The 18,290-nt window shown below is 37.2% G+C and overlaps 1 protein-coding gene across 1 annotated transcript in view; it reads right to left on the reverse strand.

Moving 5' to 3' along the window:
* LOC121413441 (cation-independent mannose-6-phosphate receptor-like) overlaps window positions 1-9,977 on the reverse strand; it is a 75,083-nt gene extending 65,106 nt beyond the window's left edge. Inside the window, exon 1 of the mRNA XM_041606260.1 lies at window positions 9,797-9,977. Within this exon, the coding sequence (XP_041462194.1) occupies window positions 9,797-9,975 (179 nt within the window). The 5' untranslated portion in view covers window positions 9,976-9,977. The remainder of the gene's footprint in view (window positions 1-9,796) is intronic.
* Window positions 9,978-18,290: the final 8,313 nt, after the last annotated feature.

Raw genomic sequence — 18,290 nt, forward strand, 5'->3', positions numbered from 1 at the left:
ATTCAATTCAAACTCAGGGAGCTGCGATACGAAATGTTACTGCTAAGAAATCTTCCCCAGAACTCTGAAAATCTACGTCAAAGTCACATTTTACACCAATGAAATGCCCTTCTACAGTCCGTATTACTGAAACCTGATTATCTGCAAGCATTAAAAGGAGGAATTATGACCTCTCTTTTGACTCAAAAAGACCGATTTCCAAATGCATTAATACACATAAAACACATAGGTGAGTACATCACAGTCCCGTATGTGCATTTGTATGTATGTTGATATTTGGTTTATTTCGAAGCTGTGTCTCTTCTAGCCAAAAATAAATAGGCAGCTTCTTTCTTTCTTGTTTACAAATGACTTCTTAAACCACTCTTAAGGAAGTAAATACTTTGGGAAGGCATTTCATTGATATGAAATGTGAATTTTTCCATCATTTTGTCAAATATAGGGAAGTAATTTTCTCACTGTTTTTTCCAGATAATTTTTGCCGTTTTCTCATTTTTTTTCTTTCATTTTTTTTTACAGTGATTAAACCATTTATACCCCCTCCCATTGAATATGCCTGATTAAAGAACATGTTTCTACTGAATAATAATCATAATTTTCCCCATTTTTTGATAATTTTGTCTTATTCATTTTTTTCTTACATTTTCTTTTGTTTTTTCTCAAATTTTTTTTCCTGTTCTTTGTTTTTTCTTTCTTCATTTTTTCTTTTGTTTTATTTCACTTATTCATTTTTTTACAATTTTTGATTTCTTTTTTCAGTCACAATACTATTCTAAAAATGATTTTTGTTTATTTCCCCCTTTTACACATTGTTCTAATTCTGCAGCATATTTTTCTGTGATTTTCTCCTGCTATACTATGCTGGAAAAGAGAAAATAAACTGGATTTGGGGCCTGCATAATCTAGGTTTTATGATCAAAAAGGAAGAAAGGAAAAATAATTGTTTTGTAAATCTATCTGAGTTTGCTATATGCACTATTTATTTACTTTACCATTATGAGTGTGTGTCGATACGGAGATTAAAAGTCCACAACCTGGGAACAATACAATTCTTTTATTCTCTTTCAATCATTTCATATTTACAATGATAGAACAATTTATATATTACCACAAAATAAGCAAAGTAAAATAACAGCAAGCACGATTTACATACAAGATGTACAAAGAATAGTGGTACGTGTTACTGACTGCAGAATATTTCAATTTGTTTTATTCATTTTAAATTAATGTTTTTCTTTATATTTTTCGGGCCACCAAACTTTACTAATGGGCCACCAAAAAAAATTATTTGAAGGTTTTGGTGGCCCGAATGGGCCACCACCAAAAAAAGTTAATGTGGAGCCTTGGATAAATGAATTATTTTGAAAAAGAATTCTTCATTTTGAAAGCATATTAGTGCAAAACATAAGAAATATACAATATTAACAAAATCTTAATTTTTTGGCTCCCCACAATTTTGGGGGCTTGTCCAGGAAACAAAAGCCAATTTGATACCAAAACCAATTTTTTCAGGAAACAAAAGCTAATTTGAATGGAAAACATTTTGGAAAGTTCTAGAACATACTGTACTGTGTTATTACTTGCTTGTACATGTATCTCTGTATATTCCACCATAACATCATATCAGATCAGAACTTAGAGTTTCATGCCAGACTTTATTTCCACCTGGAATAATTATCTTCTGTGGAATTATTTGCCCGCCATCAATGAACTGTTAGCATTTATTTTGAGAGGAATTCTCAGTTCTCATTGAGATCATCAACCTGTTTTAATAAACGCTTTTCAACCCATGGATTACCGGTACTGAAATTGACTGGTTAATCATCATCAACATCGTCTTTCCGGGCATTTCAACTCGTTACAGTGACTCTTGTTATTCATCGTGCTTCAACATCAATTTCATCATTGCCATCTTTGTGAACATTAATTTAAGGAATTTTCGCCAGCCAACTGGGATTTTATCTGGATCATAACTTTGGAATAACAGCAGAACAGACACTGACATCTTAGATGTACATGTAAGATCAATATTGATTTATGTTTTGTTTTATGATTGTTACATTTCCTGTAATAAAAAAAAAGAAAATCAAGTTTAAATCTTAATTTTTTTTTCATTATTTGTTGCAGTATCGTAACAATTAATACCATGGTCTAACTTAAACCTGACTTCAGAAAATTGGCATACATGTATGTCTACATTGAATCTAACAGCACACAAACTATAAAGACATACACTGAGAATCAAGTAATTAAAAACCCATAAAATCACCAATTCCGTTCCTTCATGCATCCTTATTACTTTCACTGTATATTGTTCACCATCTGGTGCACTTGAAATCTCCCATCTTGGGAGTATTCTTATGAGGCCTTTTTTTATTGAAAATCAACATTTAGAACCATTTTACATTATTGAAACAAAAACACATACATGTAAAGAATGAGGACATCAGTCAAGCCTTGGGTTGGGGCATGTGAAAAATTGTTGTGAAGTAGGATCAAAGTAGACTGAAAAAAATAACATTGGCCCACTACGTGTAAATGTAGAATTGTAGATGAATTTATACCAAACTGGCAATAAGTGGAATGCATAGGTCTATGACAGTCTTGTTCATCAAGAAATTCAATGGATTGCTCGCTTTGTCACAATGAAATGAAAAAAAGTAAATAACTAAAAGAAAAAAACAGACTTTCTCCTGAAATCAGAGTTTACTGCAACTACGGTACTTTCACTTATCTTTAAGTCCAAATAAATGGGTTTTTTTATATATTTAAAAGTTATGATGGAATTACATGTCTTGATCATTCCACTTGGAGGGCAGGGCTAGGTGCACACAGGAAAAATTGAGCACAATTATCAAAAACATAATTTTCTACACTGCAGTTTATTGCCAAATTGTTGCAAATTATATACCTATCTCATATTTTACAACTATTACTCTCTCATATCATTCACAATCATTGTAAACATGCAAAACATATTTCTAAATTATTAATTCTGAAACTGGGCATCGAGGCCTCAATAAGGTGGGTAAAAGCTGGACACAAGTAAAGACAGAATTTCAAGCACCAATTTACAAAATTCAGATATTTAATCTAAAAATAAAATGTGTACCTTATGCTTAGATATAGATAGATCTAATCTGTGTTATTAAAACTGCAATATTCCCAGTAAACATAAACTTATTTTACTCAAATTAACAAAAAAGTAAATAACTAATAGAAAAAAAATTAAATCACTAGACTTTCTAAACAATTTAGAAACAACTTGTTGTCATCGTTGTCATGAGCATTTGTGTGTTACCGCAACACAGGAACTGACTCTCTCAGCTCAGTCTCTACTGTCTACAAATGTACTTCCGGCTAGCTATGCCGTTTTGATGACAAATTTATAGATGGGTCAATCCACGTCAAATCAACCAATTTTCAATTTGTCACCCGACCCCCTTTGATTTTCTTTAAACTCGCACCAAATGTTCCCCCAAGTGTCTGACGGAAAAATCTGAAATATTTTGCCCCAAGGTCAAATGGTTGCTAAGATACGGCCTCCCTTAGCAACCAATGCGTGGACAAACAACCAAGTTTTAAAAAAATTTGCTATTTTTGATTGACTGCTGCAACCAAGTTTGATGAGGTAGAGTGCTTATTTTCTGGAAATTGGAAGAACTTTTTTGTCTTAACATGCACAGTATATTACGGCACGGATCTGACCAGCCGTTATTGCGCACGAGGTCGCCGAAAATGGTGTTAAGCGTCCAAGTCAGTGATTTTGGGTGCACTTTTGGAAGCTCATAACTTCCAAATTCAATTAGCTTAGAGCCCAATATTATGCATACTTGAAGACTATCACTTGCTCAACAGACCTACAAAAAATTGGCCCAAACGTGCGCGTCGTTTTCTTGTAGGGCGCCCTCAAAGTTGGATTTTTTCTAAAAGTTGCCAAGTTCAAGGTCACGGATCACCCCTCGTCCCATCGAGGAGCAACACCAATTTCTGTATACTGATAGACAATTACCTATATTTTCATGGGATACTTAAAATTTTTTGTGACCGAAATGTTAAATAGCTGGTTTACGCATTCGAAAATGGTCGTAAACACCCCCAAACCAATGTAAAACAATACATACAGTTTATCAGCACATTTCAAATTGCAATAAATCAGAAATGAAAAGCCAACAAATACTGGTATTGTCTGTAATGGTAGTCTGTAATTAGTACTAAAAGGATATGCATCACAAATAGTTTGACTAATTGTCAATGACCTTTAAAAATACAGCTGAAAATCATCAAAAACAATAAATCGGGTCGATTTTCCATGATCATAGGGCGCTAAACTGTACTTACACGTACTTTCACTTGTGTGTCATTTCAACACAAATGATTATTTTAAGCTGATAATTGCCAATCTTGTTCCTTTTAGGTTCTATTTCAATATCCAAATAACAAACAAAGCAAAATCTCTACCTTTTGACCTTGACATTGATCTAAAAATAGCTGAAAATGCCTTAAATTAGCATATTCACAACCAGCGTTCTCGCCAGTGTATAACACGCATGGTGCAAACACCATGCGTGCGGAAATGGAGACCAAGTGGAACCATGCGTAAAATTTCAGCGACATGCGTGGAAAAATTAAATGGAAATATTCAGAAAAAAATAATACACTCCATGAACTCATCTTAGTGATATCAACTTCATTTATCGGGTTGCGCCGAAGTCCCACCAACTTAAGACCACTTACAGGCCTACTACGGCTAGGAAAGTGGCAAGGCGCCCAGCTATAGCTCGCGGCTGCTATTGCGGGCATATGACGGCACGGTACGGTCGTTCCGTTGCCTATTCCCCCGTCTGCCCCGCACATCACACCGGCTATGCTCCATGACCTACCGGTAGCTGCGCTTACTGATATGATGGGAGTGGAACTTGGAATAAATGCATTGATACAAGGAACATGTACTTGTACTGTGTTTGTCATTTATCCCGCCCTCTATACACACAATGAACGAATAGCAAAGGAGTTGTACTGTGTTTGTCATTTTATCCCGCCCTCTCTGCACACAATGAACGAATAGCAAAGGAGTTTGAGAACTGTGCGTGACCGCTATGGTGCATGGATGTTAGGCCTGCGCCTGGGACGATTGTCATTTTTACCATTCAATTATTTCCTGAAAAAATAATTGAATGATTCGATTGTTCGTCGGGAATCAGGTCTTTTAAGTCACAATAGTTGACCTACTTTATGGTGAAATCTCCATCAAAGTCACATGTTTAGAATAAATGAAAGTAGGACCTTTTTCCCCTTCTCCATGATATTTATATCAAAAGAAACTACATGAAATGAGATTAAAACTTTCAGTTTATTGTTCCAATGAAAATCCTTCCTAAATCCATGTTGGTACTCTGGTATTATGCATGCATCCCTCCAAGTGCCACACCCCTGCATATGAATGAATCAGCCCAGATCAGCCAGTCCAAAGCCCAAAGATGTAAACAACTCATTCATGAACTATTCTTTGAGACTGACCCCAGGTGGAGCATTTCTTGAACAATTTCATCCCTTGCCCACACCATGTCCCCGCCCTCACTTGTGGCACTGCCCACGATTCTACACATGTATTTCCAAAAAATATTTTGCAAAATATTTAATTTGAAATACCTTTTAAAATTACGATTTTTTTATCATTTGAACCTACATGTATAACTGGGTCTATTTTTGGAGACTAGTCGAGAAAGTACCGGTGAAGACGGGCGCATGTTGGAATGTAGTTTTCATTGTGTGAGGGGGATAGAAAAAAGGTTGCATTATTGTTTTGAAACATGAAAGGAATTCTCCGGCTCTCACCCTTATCTTTCTCTCTCCCTCACACACAGATGGGGGAGGGGTCAATTTATTTCTGAAGTCATGACCTCTCCTGATAAGGGAACCACTGCCTTCTTTGTTTCCCCAAAAGTTTCATTGGCTATCCGAAGGTCCAATCAGCTCAAGTGAGCTTGGTTGTGTGTTTTCTTATTGTTTTGTGCACGCAGACAATGAACTCATTTTGTGTATCTGAAGTCATGACCTCTCCTGATAAGGGAACCACTGCCTTCTTCTTTGTTTCCCCAAAAGTTTCATTGGCTATCCGAAGGTCCAATCAGCTCAAGTGAGCTTGGTTGTGTGTTTTCTTATTGTTTCGTGCATGCAGACAATGAACTCATTTTGTGTATCGAGGGCAAGGTTGGGTGGGATTAAAAAAAATTTGGAGCGCTTTCATGTTGGTGTGTAACCGTGAATGTAATACAATCATTGATTATTTTTGAAAAATTATCTCGGTAACATAATTTTTAAACCTGTATGAAGTGTCATCATTGTTTTCTTGTCATTTTGTTATTACTTGGGTATTCGAGTTCTCCCAATGTCATAATCGGGATCTGCCGAACATTCGATTTGTGTAAATTTTGCTAATCGATTGGTGATTGGCGGCATGCCAATCGAACCATTCGATCAATCGATGTTTACTCCCAGGCCTAGCATTTATGTGCATTTGTGTGGGCTTAAAAATATGCCACAATGGGGCTTCCTTGGCATCTCTATTTGATGAAAAGGCCGTCGCTCCCGCACCCACCCCCGGGAGTGGCAGCACAAGTCCCCGACATGGGTGAATTTTTTTCTGGCGAGAACGCTGTTCACAACACCCGTGAGCTTTACAACACATTTCAGAATTGATTTTTCCACAGACTAAAAGCCTGATCATGTTGATATTTGCACTATTGATAGTCCATAATGAGTACTTGGATGATCTAGTATTAATTCATTTTTTTTACAACACAATGACCTTGAAGAGATGGCTGAAATTCACCCAAAATCTTTAATCTGCCAATATCCTATCGTTAAAGGTTGTTTACACCGACTTTCACTTATGTGTCATTTTAAGACAAATGATTTTAAGCTGATAATTACAAATCAGGTTCCTTTCAGGTTGTATTTTAATATCCAAATAATATGTAAAGTCACATTTTTATCTTTTGACCTTGACATTGATCTAAAAATAGCTGAAAATGCTTAAAATTAGCATATTCACAACACCCGTGAGTTTTACAACACATTTCAGAATTGATTTTCTTACAGACTAAAAGCCTGATCATGTTGATATTTGCAATATTGGTAGTCCATAATGAGTACTTGGGGCAATTCCACAGGTGGACATGAGCTTAAAAATTCAAATTCAATATTTTCTTGAATTTTTAAGTACTTTAAGTCCTTCATACATGATAGTTTCAGGAAAAAGAAATAAAAAGTTTATTTTCATATGTATACTTTGGAAAAAAATGATTAAAAGTTGTGTCTTCCATTGTGTACCAAAATACAAGAAAATAGTGAAAAATGAAATATGCCTTATTACCATTTTGTTGTTGCAACAACATACCACTTTATATATTTCTGAAGTTTAGAAGAGTCAAATTACTTAAAATACACAACCGCTTTTCAAGTAAATTTGTAGTACTCATTCAAAAATAAATATTGCAACCTGTTCAGGTGATGTAACATGAGTAACCGAAAAAACTGACTTTGTTTTCTGAGAGAAAAATTCTTCACAGTTAATTGGTGGGATTTTAAATTCTCTTCCTTCAAACAATCTTTGACACAGTGATGACTATCAAAATCATTAAAAAGTACAATTTTTTTATAAAATTGATGAAGAAAAACTGTAATGTGAGTAACTTTGTAACGTGAGTAACCATCATGTAATGTGAGTAACCAGTAAAAATTATTCAGTTCGGTAACATTTTCTGTGGGATGTCAAGTTTTAAGTCTCATGGTTAGTTGTGAAGTTATTTTTGATTAATTAAAAGCAAAATGAGGGTACATCTCTTTGATGCGACTCTTTGTTCATCAAAATATCAGTGGTCATACAATCACACAAAAAAAATGAATATTAGTAGAAGTATTCACAATGCGAGAGTGCATTAGTAAGACTTGGTTTTGATTAACCAAACTTTAAAGAGTGTTTGAACAACACATTGAATGCCCTTACCTGTAACCCTATCTAGGCCGGGGTATTTTGGGAGTTGATATGGCCCGGAGGGTGGGGGAAGGGGGGGCTCCCAGGCCCCCCTTGAGATCTCGGCCATTGGCCGCACGATCACGCCGAAAATTTGCGTGCAGGTTGTCTTGGACATAATCTACAATACTATACAGTAATTTATTTCATGCAAATTGGTATTAAGCGATTATGCTAATTTATGCATAATTAGTAAGCGAAATCATACTTTTCCCTCCTACTCCCTAATAAAGCTCCAATTGTTCCAATTTTTGGTATAAAATCTCTTTTAGATGTTCCTAGCAATGAATTTTACACACATTATTGAATTTTTAATGACATGTGTGTTGTTAACCATACATGGACAAAATGTAACGTGAGTAACCATATTATCTGCACCCCAAGTAAAAACCATGTGTTCTTTATTTTTTTTATTATATACAAAGTTTGTCTCCCTAATATACTTCTTTGAAATGGATATAATCAACTTTCATAAAAGCCTTGTATGAGGAGACTTTTCACTTATGTTGACTTTTCATTTTATGCATGTCCAAATCATGTAACGTGAGTAACCGACACATTCCAAAGATTTGCCAGGAGCATAATAGACTTTCCCAAGTTTTGTTTTTATACGAAGGATAGTCAGACTGTGTACTTTGTTGTGATAAGGAGATGTTTAGTTCCTATCAATAATAATGGAGTTACAGCTCCAAGTACGAGTCAAGGTGTCTCCAAATGTAACGTGAGTAACCGTGGAATAGCCCCTTGGATTATCTAGTATTATATCATTTTTTTACAACACAATGACCTTGAAAAGATGGCTGAAATTCAACCAAAATCTTTGATCCACCAAAATCCCATTGTTAAAGGTTTTTACACCAACTTTCATATTATGTGTCATTTCAACACAAATGATGATTTTAAGCTGATAATTGCAAATCATGTTCCTTTCAGGTTGTATTTTAATATCCAAATAATACATAAAGTCACAACTTTATCTTTTGACCTTGAAATTGATCTAAAAGTAGCTGAAAATACAATTTTAAGGCATTTTCAGCTTTTTTAGATAAATTTCAAGGTCAAAAGATTTTAAAATGTGACTTTATGTATTATTTGGATATTAAAAGGCAACCTGAAATGAATTTTTATTCATTAAAGACAAAAATTCAAGAGCCCCGACGAGGGGATTTTGCATTGCAAGTGAGAAGTCCCCTAATGGTGGCTGCACGATAGCGAGCCGTCTGTGTATGAGGAGAAATTTTTTTAAAAATGTTAAAAAACTCCTCGAAACAGACGGCTGCCAGCTGTCTACGCCCAAACCAGCTTTGTGAAACAGTTGAGCGATATCTCGTCCTTACCTAGAACAGTTCTACGAAAGACCCTTTGCTTCATGCAAGAAGCCCCTGGTTTTGAATTGATCAGATATCAGATTCAAACCTCAAATTCAAAAGAAAACAAGTTTTTAAAAAAAATAATAACAAAAAAACATGCAAAGTCTGGCAGAGACAGCTTGTTTGAGAGACTATCGATATCGGTGCTGGCGAGGAAATTATCTGCTGAATCTCCATGGATCATATGAATAGAAAACTGTTTACATTGTCGCCTAAAGTAGTACAAATTTACACCATAATGCATAAACATAGAAAATTAGTCTCAGTACAGGAAAAAAACATACACACTGCACATATTTTTCTACGTGTGGGACTACAGTTCAGTTTTATGCTTCCAATCGCACAAGACGCGACGACGGCCATCTACCGGTGGATTTCTATCACTTACCACGTCTGGATACTTGTAAGATTGAAGCTCCCAACGGTGCATGCAGATGAATTCATTCTTCCACTGAACATTACCAGAGTAAAACCCTGTATTATTAGCAGTTTCGACAGATTTATGCCATAATATTTCTTCGCCATGTTGATAAAATTTGTCGGATCGCTGAGTTGCAAGTAGCGCATGCGCTTTGTTTATTTGTAGAGCCGAAAATCACATGACTGATCGATATCATGTGATTTTTAAGGTCTTGCAGTGATTGCCCAATATCTATTTTTTATTATATTGTATAGCCATGCCTGGGCCAACAAAGATTCATTAAATCAAAACCCATCTTAACCCGTGTAGGTTCATATTAATCAGCATGAACTCTGTCTAAGTTTATTCCGGGGTATATTCAAACCCCGGGGGGGCCACTTCCATTCACGAGTGGATACCATGCGCGACCATGGGGTCTCGAAAAGCACCCTAAACACGTAATTTCCATTTTCTGAAAATGCACCCCTTAACAAGTATTGGCGTGTGAAAACCTACCCTTAACAAGTATTGGAAACAAAACGATACTCTTGGCAAATATTCCTTGAAATGAACCCCTAAACAAGTACAGGAATGTTTTATTGTTACGGGTCCTTCGGTCGTCGGCTTTACCTTATTTGGTTTAGTACGACCCCAACTTCTACACCTCGCTCAAATCGGACTCTAAACACGAAGTTTTGGGGCAAAAAGGACATCCTTTATAAAACATTTTAATTTTGTTTTATCATCCCCACATATTCGACCCTAAGCACGTAATTTTCCTAGCGAAATAGATACCCTTTTTTCATTATTTTTGTGTTTTTGACACCCTTATCACGTTACGTACGTAACGTGCCCTATCGTGAAAAAGACATCCTTTTTACGTGTTTTTTTGGTCGCGCATGGTATCCACTCGCCAATGTAAGTGGCCCCCCCCCCCGGGATTCAAACATTTCTGTCTTCCATTAAATGAAAAAAGAACACCTGCAATTAAGAACACAGCAGTATTATCGGTTGGATTTTTAACGGCGCTCTCATTAAAAAGAGAATATATGCACCAATCAAAATTATTTTTTCATATCACTATAATGTCAATATAATTCGGGGGCGCTCGGTGCCAAGGCGTAAAGGGGCCCCAAAAAAGAGGAAGAAAGGGGAGACAAAGGAGGGAAATAAAGAATAGAAAGTGAATAAAGGGGAAATAAGAAAGAGAAAACGAAAAAAAGGAGAGGGAAGGAGGGGGAGGGGCGCCGAATCGCTGTCTCATAGGGGTGCCGAATTGATATTCGACATAGGGGGCGCCTAATTGATGTCCAGGGTTGATGTCACTGAGAGATCAGTGGTTGATGTTCGACCTAGCATGCCTAGGGGCGCCGAAATGAAGTTCGACACTGGGGCACCGAACTGATGTTTTACCTATATGTTGCGCCGACTTGATGTTCGACTTAGGGGGGCGCCAAATTGATGTTCGACCTTTTGGGCGCCAATTTGATGTTTCACCTGGGGCGCCAAATTCATGTTTTACATGCGGGCGGGGCGCCAAATTGACCTGAAATGAAGGAGCACCCAATAAACTTTTGTTGGGGGTGTGCCAATTTATATGTTAGTCCCCGGGGTAGACCGGGTGCGCCAAATTCATGTTTCCCGTGAGTTAGGAGCTCGCATCAAATGCATATTTAGATGCCCATATCCTGTTCATGATTACCAAAAGTGCTCAGACAGTCAAATTTTTAGGTCAGAATATCAAATTTTTTATCTCGCTCTCCGCGCTCGCATCAATAATGTTGTTTAGTAAGGTGACGATCCTGATCATGATAGATAAGTGCTTATAATGTCCAAATTTTGGTCGAAATATCTATTTTTTTTAGCTCGCGCTTCGCACTCGCAAAAAATGTTTTTTCAGCCTATACTCCTCCTGTTCGTGATTATCAAAAATGCTTTCTCGAATGTCCAAAGTATATGTCAGAATATCAAAATTGTTAAGGCTTGTGCTTCGCGTGCGCGTCAATATTGTTGTGATAGATACTAGTACTCATATGCTGTTCATCATGGTCACAAACAGTGCTTGGAACGTCCAGTTATGTTATACATTTTAGGTCGGAATTTACAAAACTTTCAGTTCGAGCGTTGCACTCGCATCGATTAGTGAGATGCCAATCCTGTTCATGATTAAAAAAAGTGCTTAGGATGTCGAACTTTTAAGGCAGAATATCATTTTTTTTCAGCTCGCTCTTCACGCTCGCATGATGACCATCCTGATCATGGTCACCAAGAGAGCTCAGCATGTCCAAATTTTAGATCAGAATATAAAAGAATTTCACCTCGCGCTTCACGCTCGCATCGATAATAGATGACCATCTTGTTCATGATCACCAAGAGTGCTTAGAATGTCCAGTTTTGGGTCGGAAATTGAAAAAGAAAATCATCTCGCGCTTTGCGCTTGCATAAAATGTTGAGACTATACCCCCATCCTGTTATTATAGCATAAGTATTTATAAACATTCCAAATTTGAGGTCAGAATATAAATGTCAGCTTGCATTTCGCGCTCGCATCATTATCGTTAAGGGAGAAAAAAGAGATAAGATAAGGAATAATTAGAGAGAGGAGAACAAGTGGATAATAGAACAAAAATCAGGTCATTACTGCTCGCACTTCACAAATTGCCTTGAGGGAGATAATAATTTGCTCAAGAGGATAACATGTGACTTAAAATTTCCCGTTTGCAAGTCTTTATTTATGCACAAATTACTTTGCCCGCGATTCGAGTTTCATTCCTTTGTTCCAAGGAGATACGCATCTTCATCATTATTATAGCAGGAAGCTCCTTGATTAAAGTGAGAAATATGAAACCCACATTAGCTCGCGCTACGCACTCTTATTATTTGACTAGCTAGATACGTATCCCCCTTCCATTCCGATAAACAGTCTTTGAATGTACCTGGATCCATGCTATGGGTGTCGATCCGGGGGTGCATGGGGGATACACCCCCCAAAAAAAAAATCATCCCCCAATATCTCGAGGGCAAGTCAGCGGGCTACAGCTACTGTATTTTTTCCTTTCTCAGACAACATGGACTTGAACTGTATATATCCCCTTTTCTTCCCTCATAATCATGATAATATTCATGTTATATTTGCTTTGTAACTTGATCTTTTTTTAAATGCCGAATAAAAATAATAACAATAATGTCCTGGGGTTTTTTAATGTCTAAATCGCGCCTAAATTCAACTCGCGCTTCGCGCTCTCATTATTGTAGAGCAATATCTTAATCATGATACCTCTACAGTGCTTACCGTATCCTCTTTTGGGTTACGGTATCGAGTATTTTTCGAGATAAACTGTTCGTACTTTATTTAAAAACATGCTTAGAATACACAGTAGAATATTAAACATTTTCACCCAGTACTTCGCGCTCGCATCATTTACGTAGCAACTGGCCTAAAGATTTTGTCATGATTTTAAAGTGTATACAATGTCCCGTTTTAGGTCTTAACATTAAAAAATTACCTCACGCTTAGCGTTCGCCATAATTGGATAGATCTGATATCAGCCATTCTCAATTACTTTTTTTGAAGCGCCACATTTCTTGTTGAGTATCTATACTGCTCCACTATCCATTACGCAAACCAGCAATGTATCAGCGAAGGGGGTCCAGAGGCCGCTGGTGGGGGTCGAGGGGGCAGAGCCCCCAGAAGTTTTGGAATATGAGGCATTTTAAACTGCCCAGAGGGGCTCTAATTGATATCAACAGAAGAAATACAAATGCCAACAAACTACACAATATTAACATTAAAAGAAAAATGACCAGTGACTTTTTCACAACACATGATACCACTAGTTCAGACTGTTTTGCACCAGACCTATTGGCTGAAGCAATTTAGTGGCGTAATGAGTAAAAAAAAAATGAGTGGGCTAGATATGGCAGCTGAAGCAAAAATATTGAACTTTTCAATACAAAAATCTTTATTTGCAATGTTCCACTCTTTCCCTTTCCTTTTCTCCTTTTTTTTCTTGGCTGTAAAACACTTGGGGGGCCCCAATCCCCAATCAAAATTTCTCGCCGTTGAAATAGAAATCCTACAAAAGGGGTTTTCAAATCACTTGTGTGGCACATAAACTTTGTACAGCATAGAATAAATAAAAAGGAGAACACCATCGATCCTCCATAATAGGGGTTATCGAGTGCTAAATTGGACAAAATTAGAGGAAATCAATTAGCAATTAGGTGTCAAGAAAAGAGTTTGTTTTCTCTTTGAATTAAAATGATCACCAAATCCATATTTCCAGGTTACTGATAGATACATTTTTTCTCACCACTTTTTCCTTATATTTACTTTTTTTCATACCGGTTCCCAAGCGCCACTCCGCAAGGCTCGGTGCGCCACAAGTGGCGCGCGCGCCACCATTTGAGAATCCCTGATCTATATCTTGTTCTTTATTTAAAAACATCATTAAACCTCTTGTGGTCTTTATTATTTAAATTGTGCTCATTAATTAAGGTCTGAGTGTTCGCGCTCGCATCAGTTTAGTTATATAGATACCCGTCCTGACAATGTTTACAAATAGTGCTTATATAGAATTACAAGCTTTAGGTTCTGCATAAAAAAAGTCAGCTCGCACTTCGCGTTCGCATCATCTATGAAGTTTGCTCCTTATTAGCCACTGCAATCAATCCTTGCCATGTCAATTTTAAGGTCAGTACAATACAAATTTCGGCTCGCGTTTCGCGCTCTCATTATTCATGTTTTAAGAGCCTTATCTTGTTCGTAAGAATATTGTTCACACCATTAAATGAACGGACGTCAATTCATAGTAATATTATAGGGCAGCCATTCTCAATTACTTTTTTTGAAGCGCCACATTTCTTGTTGAGTATCTATACTGCTCCACTATCCATTACGCAAACCAGCAATGTATCAGCGAAGGGGGTCCAGAGGCCGCTGGTGGGGGTCGAGGGGGCAGAGCCCCCAGAAGTTTTGGAATATGAGGCATTTTAAACTGCCCAGAGGGGCTCTAATTGATATCAACAGAAGAAATACAAATGCCAACAAACTACACAATATTAACATTAAAAGAAAAATGACCAGTGACTTTTTCACAACACATGATACCACTAGTTCAGACTGTTTTGCACCAGACCTATTGGCTGAAGCAATTTAGTGGCGTAATGAGTAAAAAAAAAATGAGTGGGCTAGATATGGCAGCTGAAGCAAAAATATTGAACTTTTCAATACAAAAATCTTTATTTGCAATGTTCCACTCTTTCCCTTTCCTTTTCTCCTTTTTTTTCTTGGCTGTGAAACACTTGGGGGGCCCCAATCCCCAATCAAAATTTCTCGCCGTTGAAATAGAAATCCTACAAAAGGGGTTTTCAAATCACTTGTGTGGCACATAAACTTTGTACAGCATAGAATAAATAAAAAGGAGAACACCATCGATCCTCCATAATAGGGGTTATCGAGTGCTAAATTGGACAAAATTAGAGGAAATCAATTAGCAATTAGGTGTCAAGAAAAGAGTTTGTTTTCTCTTTGAATTAAAATAATCACCAAATCCATATTTCCAGGTTACTGATAGATACATTTTTTCTCACCACTTTTTCCTTATATTTACTTTTTTTCATACCGGTTCCCAAGCGCCACTCCGCAAGGCTCGGTGCGCCACAAGTGGCGCGCGCGCCACCATTTGAGAATCCCTGGTATATAATATGGCCAGACATTGCGTATCAGGCAGAATTAATGCAAAAATCAAATTTTGTGACAGATTTTGACATGATATCCAGCCTATATATTTCACTTTTCTCTCTTTCCATTCATTTTTTGTGGTCTGTACAGACTGTACACCACTGTAAACATGATTTGTTGCGGCAGTATCGTGAAGTACGGTGCATGCGATAAAAAGTTGCTCAATATAAGTCCCAAGCGAGCAAAGCGAGCAAGGAAAAAATCACCTTTATATGAGAATCTAACTTTGAGATATATTTTGACATATTCAGTAAATAAGACCATATCCTACACTTTTTATTTGCCTTTCTTTCTTCCTTTTATTCTTGGATGTAAAACTTTTGGTGACCATGAACCAACCCTTCCATACCCATACACGGCAGTGATGCGGTTGGATCCGGGGCAGAGCCACCGGAACTTCTTGATATCAAAGTCATTTAAACCTCTCAGATCGCCGCTATTTTTAATCAAATCGCGGGTATATACAGATTATAACTTTTACACAACACATTTATTCAAGTGAACCAAGTATTTTGAGGGGGCAAAACGTAATGTGGGAAAATTTGTAAAAAGTCACTAGAGAGCAAAGCGAGCTGGAAAAAAATGCCTATTGAAATTAAATCCTAATTATGTTATATAGATTATTCCAAATAACACATTTCATTTTTTTTCCATTCATGTCATTATATACGTCTCCCGTTGAATTTATTTTATTTGCTCTTGCGCGGTATGGAACCAAGAACCCCCCCCCCCTCCCGCGCCTGTTCGCCAGTGATTGAACGTAAAGCTTAATGTAGGAAGGGACCCGGCTATATACAGGGGACGTTATAAAGAGGCATTTGAAGGTTATAGTCAGATGATGCTATACTGCATGGGGTCAGGTTCAAAGCCCCGGTAGCTCATTTGCATAAAATTCAGCAAGCTTATTATAGCACAATGTTGTATGCAGTCCATCTTTCTTCCCGCTCTTTATTTTCAATCCTCGGCAGCCCCGTCGTGTTATTAAGTTTTTTCTTGTCCCTTTTTTCTTTGTTTTGAAATTTAGCCTTTGATTAATTTCATTCTACCTTCATTTCCCGTTATTGTTTGCCATTTTGTCATCTTTCAATTTATTTCCAATTATGCTAGTGCATTACATAGGCCCATTTCGGAATGATTTTTACTTTCTCAAATGTTCTTCTTTTCTTCCTTTTCCATAAATAAAAAAATCTTTGTTTTCTTTTAACTTTTCCCTTTCCTTTTCCCCTTCTTTCTCCCTCCCTTTCCCCTTTTTTTATATTCCCAGTGAAATCCGCCAGGGGGATAGCTTGCCCACCCCTACCCCCCCCCCCACTCCCGCCAGTTACGCCACTTGATACAGCACTCATGATACAAAAAAATGTGAATCTATGCATTACAAAATATTGCCTTTAAAAAAAAATCAGTCTTTGGTAGTTTCTGGCTGCCGATCGGGGTAAATGTGGATTAAAATATTTGTCCGCCTCCCTCCTATTGGGAAAAGCTCGATCCACCCCTGCAAGTAAGTGAAGTAACAAAAGTGAACATAATTATATGCGAGCCTGAACTAGAAAGTTCACTTTTTATAATTTAGAACCGGCGCCGCAGAATATCCTGGCTGTGGGCTGGGGCTGGTGGGCTGGTTGCATATTTTTTTAGCAGATCTGAATCCACTCCATTGATCAATGTTGTATTTTTATATGTGATTTTCAATGATAACAATAAAGGCCTAAATTGCTGCTCTCAATAGTTTTCATAATTTCTTTGATACAATTTTCTGAGTTGCTCAATATAGGAGGCAGTGCCATAATTTACAAATCAGAAAGCTGTCACAGATTTAGTGTACGCTTAAAGACCTTAATCTCTTAAATGTGGAAATGTATTTTTTTTAATAATTACACAAAATCATCAGAAAGAATCATACTATAGATTAAATTTCGTATCTATCGATCTTTTATGATTCTTCTGTTCATAATGATATCTGGAATACTTTGTAAATTGTTTAGACTATAAAAATACTCGTAATCAAGCATGAGTCTGGATAAGTAGACTAATCCGATAATTGATTGGTCGAATCGCGACCTCTCTTGCGAGCTCTCGATCGCTCGCTCCACATTTTATATGGTTGCTCCATAAACAATACGCAAACCGCATAGATACCAAGATTGTGTGTGTGTGGTTTGGAGTGGAATTTGTGCAGATGTCGACCAAGATTAACTTGATATCCGAGCGTTTCGTGGATTATTGACGGAATAAAATCATTGAAATTCCTTAAAAGGTGAGAACAGGCTGTATTTTCACTAATTTAGCATGGTTTTCTGTGCTTTTTTGGTGTAGAAAATTGCGACATTGACTTGTGCGATATACCGGGTCGTCTTCATTTTGATTAGTGCCCAAGCAATGTCTCAGATCTGTAAGTCCCACATAGGAATTTTTGTGTAGGCGATCCAAGTTGGATCTGCTAAATCGACGACGGGAGTTCCAGGTATTCTCAGATCGGGAAATTTACCCCGCGATCAGAAAATACAGGTATTTTGGTAATGTGAAAGCAAACTACGGCTACGCGTAGATCTATATCCCCGAAAGAAAATACCCGCTAAATAGTAGATACTTGGCGAAATTACAAGAACTTTCGCGGGGATTTTTTCAAGGTCGCAGGTATTTTGGCGATGTGAAAGCAAATTACGGGAACTTTTAGCCCAGCGTGTAATTGGGTGCAGCGCCGTGGGTGGCTGCTGGGCTAGTGATTTTGAATCTCGCGCC

This window comes from Lytechinus variegatus, chromosome 4 (assembly GCF_018143015.1).
Source record: "Lytechinus variegatus isolate NC3 chromosome 4, Lvar_3.0, whole genome shotgun sequence".
NCBI lineage: Eukaryota > Metazoa > Echinodermata > Echinoidea > Temnopleuroida > Toxopneustidae > Lytechinus > Lytechinus variegatus.